The sequence below is a fragment of the Crotalus tigris genome, unplaced genomic scaffold (assembly GCF_016545835.1).
Source record: "Crotalus tigris isolate CLP2741 ecotype Arizona unplaced genomic scaffold, ASM1654583v1 scf7180000018553.2237530, whole genome shotgun sequence".
Lineage (NCBI taxonomy): Eukaryota > Metazoa > Chordata > Lepidosauria > Squamata > Viperidae > Crotalus > Crotalus tigris.
Window position 1 is genome coordinate 1,587,033 of NW_024097074.1, and position 7,268 is coordinate 1,594,300.

The following is a 7,268-nucleotide window of genomic DNA, read 5'->3' on the forward strand; positions in this document are numbered from 1 at the left end:
TTTCCCATGCATTTTACCAGGAAACATTGATGGGGCAGGCTAGAAAAGTCAGTGCCCTCCTAACCATACCCAAGCACTCCAAATTTGTTGGCGATGTCCATTTTGCTCTATGAGTTCATGGTGACCTAACCCTAACCCTAAGTGGAATTTTCCTCCAATGGGATTTTCCCATGCATTTTACCAGGAAACATAGATAGGGCAGCCTAGAAAAGTCAGTGCCCTCCTAACCATACCCCAAGCACTCTGAATTTGTTGGCGATGTCCATTTTGCTCTATGAGTTCATGGTGACCTAACCCTAACCTAAGTGGAATTTTCCTCCAATGGGATTTTCCCATGCATTTTACCAGGAAACATTGATGGGGCAGCCTAGAAAAGTCAGTGCCCTCCTAACCATACCCAAGCACTCCGAATTTGTTGGCGATGTCCATTTTGCTCTATGAGTTCATGGTGACCTAACCCTAACCCTAAGTGGAATTTTCCTCCAATGGGATTTTCCCATGCATTTTACCAGGAAACATAGATAGGGCAGCCTAGAAAAGTCAGTGCCCTCCTAACCATACCCAAGCACTCCAAATTTGTTGGCGATGTCCATTTTGCTCTCCGAGTTCATGGTGACCTAACCCTAACCCTAAGGAGAATTTTCCTCCAATGGGATTTTCCCATGCATTTTACCAGGAAACATTGATGGGCAGGCTAGAAAAGTCAGTGCCCTCCTAACCATACCCAAGCACTCCAAATTTGTTGGCGATGTCCATTTTGCTCTATGAGTTCATGGCGACCTAACCCTAACCCTAAGTGGAATTTTCCTCCAATGGGATTTTCCCATGCATTTTACCAGGAAACATTGATGGGCAGGCTAGAAAAGTCAGTGCCCTCCTAACCATACCCAAGCACTCCAAATTTGTTGGCGATGTCCATTTTGCTCTGTGAGTTCAGGGTGACCTAACCCTAACCCTAAGTGGAATTTTCCTCCAATGGGATTTTCCCATATATTTTACCAGGAAACATAGATAGGGCAGCCTAGAAAAGTCAGTGCCCTTCTAACCATACCCAAGCACTCCGAATTTGTTGGCAATGTCCATTTTGCTCTCCGAGTTCATGGTGACGTAACCCTAACCCTACTGTCTCAGACAGGTGAATATCCAGTCTCTTCTTAAAAACTTCCAGTGATGGAGCGCCCACGATTTGTGGCGGCAGGCTGTTCCACTGTTTGATTATCTTCACTGTCAGGAAGTTTCACCTTCCTTCCAGGTTGCTTCTCTCTTTGATCAGTTTCCAACCATTGTTTCTCGTCCATCATATTTGGGGGTTCAGCAGCGATGATTTCTTAGCAGACCGATGGATTTCAATTCCCCCCCCCCCTTTGCATTAACTACCCAAGATTGTTTTTGCAAGTGCCAAACATCGAGAAGGGAGATGAGTTTACAGAGAAGTCCTTTGTACACGCCCTGTGCTTTTCACCCTTACCTGCTTCTTTGCTCTCAGAAGGGAGAAGGGAAGGGTTGCCTCATTTGTGCAATTTGACAGAGATGAGAGATGGTGTCATCTTCCAAGGTTAAGCCTCCCGTGTCTGTTTCTGCCTGTTCGCTTTCCTGAAAAGTCTCACCATTTCTGTTTATTCTCTTTCCAGGAAAATCGCACCCAGGGAGGCAGAAAGCAGAATTAGCATCGTGATACAAGGCCACGTGATTGGGATGAGCCAGCTGAAGCCCCTAAGAGAGGGATGTGCTTTCTTAAATTTGTTCCAAATGGGGGTGGGGTGGGGTGGGATTATAGAAGTGAACTCAGTGCAAACTGAATGCCAATGCTGGACGTTTTCAAGAAAAGACTGGACAGTCATTTGTCTGAAATGACATAGGATCTCCTGCTTGAGTGGGAGGTTGAACTAGAAGACCTCCAATGTCCCTTCCAATCCTATTCTATAATAATAATAATAATAATAATAATAATAATAATAATAATAATAACAACAACAACAACAACAACAACAACAACTGGAGCACCACTTGAACACCATTGGCATTGACAAATTCGCTATTAGTCAATTGCAAAAGGCGGCCTTATTAGGAACTGCTTCCATCCTGCGACGATATCTGTGATACCATCAAACACCCACACCTGCCTATCCCAGGTCCTGGGTAAGGACTCGAGAGGTAGACAAAATGCCAAATCCAGTCTGAACATCTGGCTGACTGTGCGATGATCATAATAATAATAATAAGTAGTAGTAGTAGTAGTAGTAGTAGTAGTAGTAGTAGTAGTAAAGTTGGAAGGGACCTTGGAGGTCATCTAGTCCAACCCCCTGCTCAGGCAGGAAACCCTATACCATTTCAGACAAATGGCTATCCAGTCTCTTCTTAAAAGCTTCCAGTGTTGGAGCATTCACCGCTTCTGGAGGCAGGTTGTTCCACCGGTTAATTGTTCTCACTGTCAGGAACTTTCTCCTTAGTTCTAGGTTGCTTCTCTCCTCTATGTTTTTTTTTTTTTCCTGCTGGTTAGCCTGCAGTTGAACAAAGCAGATCACCTTTCTAACAGAAAGAGATTTGGGAGGACTATAATATTTATAGTTCCAGTTATCTTTTTGGCATCACAATGAACTCACCTCAAGGTACCCAACAGTACAATACTTCTGAGGGCCAAACAGTCCACACGTAGACGAAGCGGTCAGCTGTTTGCTGCGTCCCACAAGCAGGTCTCCAACTGATGGGTGACAGGCGCCATGCTGACAGCTATTCTGACTGCTTAGGAAGTCTGTGAGTAGCACTGAATACAAAATGAAGATGAGACATAGTTTGACAGGCTTCTCTAAACGAATGACTGCAGATATCTTGATGCTAACTCTCAATCATCTGGGAATCTTGAACAGTGATGTCCACCACAGCTGGAAAATACTGAACAGGGAAAGGCTGGTTACTTGATGTGAAGCTTTAAGCTGTCCAACTTTGCACTTTCCATGACATCATTCATAGTTTTCTTATTTACTTATACCAGGGATAGGCAACCTTGGCTCTTTTATGACTCATGGACTTCAACTCTCAGAATTCCTGAGCCAGCCACGCTGAGGGGAAAGGGAGAGGTTTCCAAGCTGAGCCATGCTGGCTCAGGAATTCTGGGAGTTGAAGTCCACCAGTCTTAAGGTTGCTAAGGTTGAGGACCCCTGATATAGGGCAGGGGTGGGGAACCTGGGCTCTTTTATGACTCGAGGATTTCAACTCCCAGAATTCCTGAGCCAGCCACGCTGAGGGGAAAGGGAGAGGTTTCCAAGCTGAGCCAGGCTGGCTGAGGAATTCTGGGAGTTGAAGTCCACGAGTCATAAAGCAGCTTAGGCCTAGGCCAGAATTAGGCAACCTTGGCTCTTTTATGACTCGTGGACTTCAACTCCCAGAATTCCTGAGCCAGCCACGCTGAGGGGAAAGAGAGAGGTTTCCAAGCTGAGCCAGGCTGGCTCAGGAATTCTGGGAGTTGAAGTCCACGAGTCAGAAAGCGGCCTAGGCCAGAGGTAGGCAACCTTGGCTCTTTTATGACTCGTGGACTTCAACTCCCAGAATTCCTCAGCCAGCCACGCTGAGGGGAAAGGGAGAGGTTTCCAAGCTGAGCCAGGCTGGCTCAGGAATTCTGGGAGTTGAAATCCACGAGTCATAAAAGAGCCAAGGTTGCCTACCCCTGACTTATACTGTACTGTCTCTGGCTTAAGTGTATCATTGCATTTAAGCGTCCACCTAGCCGAGGGGTGGGGAACCTTGGCTCTTTTATGATTTGTGGACTTCAACTCCCAGAATTCCTGAGCCAGCCACCCCTGACCTAGCCAATACAGAGAATGGGGATGGTAAAGACATCAAAGGAGTCATGTTCAATTCTTCAGGGCAGGTCACAAACAATAATAAAACAATAAACAAATACAAAAACCAGCAAAAAAAAAAGCATCCTGGCATCTGAAACCCAAGTCCAGCCCAACTCCAGGTGATTGCACCCATATAATTTTCTTGACAGGGTTACAGGAGTGTCTTGTTATTGCCTTTACTTGTTTCATTGTGTGTGTGTGTGTGTGTGTTTACTCCCCAGTCTATCCAAGAGCTTGGCACTACTTGTGTGTTTTCCCACCCATTTGCTCAGCCTGGTGAGTTGCTGCCTCTTGTTGAGTTTGTGAAGAAGTTTCTTGGATGAGAAGCGAAACGTTTTCAAGGAAAAAAAAAACAACAACAAGAAAAGTCCAGTTGCCTTTTGAGAAAGCACCTTTGGGACAACTCTTGTTGTATATGCTGTATAAAAGTAGAATTCCGGATTGCCGAATTTCAGTATGAAACTTTTAATTTTGGGTGACATTAAAAAGATTACCCAAAAGTATTTCATCATGACTCCAGATAATAAGAACCAAGCTTTGTGGCAAACATAAGTCTATTCCCAAAGTCCTATGAACAAGCATTTGGTGTTTGTGATCCAGCTAATGTCTTTTAATAAAATTTGTGGGTCCAAATTTGTGCTGCCAGAATCTTCCCGATTTTTGGGGGGGTCATCCTAGATTAACTCATCTCCTACAATGAGTTAGAGATGGGCAATCACGTAGTACACGGTGTGCAGTGAAAGATGTACGTCTGGCTAGATCTCAGCTAGGCTCACATCAAATTTGCTAGCTAAGGCATTCGTAGTATAAATTGGTCACGCAGCAGGACAGTGGCTAAAATAAAATATACAGAATATGTTTGGGCATATCTGAGGTTGTTGAACTCACCAAGATTCAGAAGAATTACCAATGGAAACCACATCATGTAGATATATTGAGGTATCGTCTTGGCTTAATTTGAGCTTCAGGAGGAAAAAAGAAAAAAATCCCGTTGTGTTAGCCCTTCCCAAGATCAAAAATGATGCTTACATTCTACTCAATTGTTGTATGTCGTGATGCAATTACAGATAAACAGAAAAAGAAACCCTGATATTTCAATTTCCTGTAAGCTAATATTCCAAGAAAACAATTCCATTCTCAAGAGGATGATCTGAGGAAACAGTCACAACAGAACTACAGTTTTGGACATCTGTGTCTCGTGTGACATAACTGTCAGGCTTTTCTTTCTGTTTCATTTATTTACGAATTATTAAACTGAGTGTGCCACAGATTTTTTTAAAAAAAAAAACATCTGATGCATTAAAGAGATATACTTGAAATCATAAGGCAGTGAAAGCCTCTTCAGGCATGTGTAGATGTGATGAGGAAATAATGATATGATTTTATTAATAATCATCTTCTAAAGTCCATCATTCAGAGAAGAAAGCCTCCAGCTTTGTTTTAGGGGGCTGGACTAGAAGACCTCCAAGGTCCCTTCCAGCTCTGCTCTATTCTATTCTATTCTATTCTATTCTATTCTATTCTATTCTATTCTATTCTATTCTACTCTACTCTATTTACTTTTCTCTACTCCTATTCTATTCTATTCTATTCTATTCTATTCTATTCTATTCTATTCTACTCTATTCTACTCTACTCTACTCTACTCTACTCTATTTACTTTACTCTACTCCTATTCTATTCTGTTCTGTTCTGTTCTATTCTATTCTATTCTATTCTATTCTACTCCTATTCTATTCTGTTCTGTTCTATTCTATTCTATTCTATTCTATTCTATTCTACTCTACTCTATTTACTTTACTCTACTCTACTTCTATTCTATTCTATTCTATTCTATTCTATTCTATTCTATTCTATTCTATTCTATTCTATTCTATTCCATCTACTCTACTCTACTCTACTCAGTCTAGTCTAACATTGAGGAGAGAAAGAAGTCAGTATCAAATGACAAAAACCCTTTGCAATAGGCTAGCTTTCTGTAACTTGATACCTTCCACATATGTTGGGCCAACTCTGTAACGTCCCCTGCTAGTGTGGTGCTTGGATTTAATCATTACAGTAACCAAAGTCCAGAAAAAGTCCACCGTGGGGAACCTGCATTAGAACTGAGGTTTCGTTGTTTCAGACCAGTGAGGACATAATCTTCAATCACCTTTGGAAGTTTGGAACAGAGTTTGAAATGATAGGTTTAATGTTTTGGGTAGAAGAGTGCAGAGAAGATGGCTTCAAAAGAAGGCTTACAACAGCTGTACGTATTACTGTTGTCAGGGGTTATGTCAAGCTGTATCTCTAATATATATAAGAACTCTCAATGCATCAAGATTGCAAGATTTCCTTCTTTCTTTCCTTCCCATTTCCCCCCCCCCTCCCTTCCTCCCTCTATCCCTCCCCTCCCTCCTTTCCTTTCCTTTCCTTTCCTTTCCCTTCCCTTCCCTTCCCTTCCCTTCCTTTCCTTTCCTTTCCTTTCCTTTCCTTTCTCCTGTCCCCTTTCACCTTTCCCCTGCTCTTTTTTGACCCAGCACCATGTAGATGTCCACCACAACCTTAGCAAGCTAAACCCATCAACTGTAAAAACAATTTATTACTCGGCACTGGAGCTAAGATTTCCATTAAGATCTACGTTCACTGATACATGGAACGCAGCAGAAGCAATGAAAAGATTGCCCAGATAGGCATCCATTCGTGCAGAGATCACCGGACAGCCCTTATTCTTGCTATTAAAGAATTTTGAACCACCTAAACGCTTCTTACCTGACCTTCGAATTATACGTGAGTCTTGAAACAGGACCAGCCAAGTGAAAACAGAGAATTAAAGTCCTAGCTCTGAGTTGGAAGGAAACGGTGGGAATGTTTTCCCTTCAGGCACTTGGGTGTAGATGAAAATGAGTTTAAAACCTGCCAAAAGATGATTTGTTAGGCCGGGCTGCCTGATGCATTTACAGTTGCAACAAAACCTGATGTTTGCCAAAAAAAAAAAAAAAAGCACGCGAGGTGAAATCCATCAGTGTATGTCGGGGGTCTTCAAACTTGGCCCTTTTAGGATTTGTGGACTTCAACTCCCAGAATTCCTCAGCCAGCATGGCTCAGGTTGGAAACCTCTCCCTTTCCCCTCAGCATGGCTGGCTCAGGAATTCTGGGAGTTGAAATCCACAAGCAGGGGTCTTCAAACTTGGCCCTTTTATGACTTGTGGACTTCAACTCCCAGCATGGCTCAGCTTGGAAACCTCTCCCTTTCCCCTCAGCACGGCTGGCTGAGGAATTCTGGGAATTGAAGTCTACAACTCATAAAAGGGCCAAGTTTGAATACCCTTCCCAGAATTCCTCAGCCAAGCACGCTGGCTAAGGAATTCTGGGAGTTGAAGTCCACAAGTCCTAAAAGGGCCAAGTTTGAAGACCCCTGGTGTATGTACTTTGCTCCGAAACAAA

At 43.1% G+C, this 7,268-nt stretch overlaps 1 protein-coding gene across 4 annotated transcripts in view; it reads right to left on the reverse strand.

The window, feature by feature from the left end:
• LAMB4 (laminin subunit beta 4) overlaps window positions 1-6,862 on the reverse strand; it is a 59,740-nt gene extending 52,878 nt beyond the window's left edge. For 3 of the 4 annotated variants that reach the window (XM_039354492.1, XM_039354493.1, XM_039354491.1), the window contains exons 1-3: window positions 6,594-6,858; window positions 4,731-4,804; window positions 2,604-2,764 (exon numbers count right to left, since the gene is read on the reverse strand). In XM_039354492.1, the coding sequence (XP_039210426.1) occupies window positions 2,604-2,764; window positions 4,731-4,767 (198 nt within the window). In that variant the 5' untranslated portion in view covers window positions 4,768-4,804; window positions 6,594-6,858. Of the gene's footprint in view, window positions 1-2,603; window positions 2,765-4,730; window positions 4,805-6,593 lie in introns of all 4 variants that reach the window. The other variant, XM_039354494.1, reaches the window with a different exon arrangement.
• Between the last annotated feature and the right edge of the window lie 406 nt (window positions 6,863-7,268).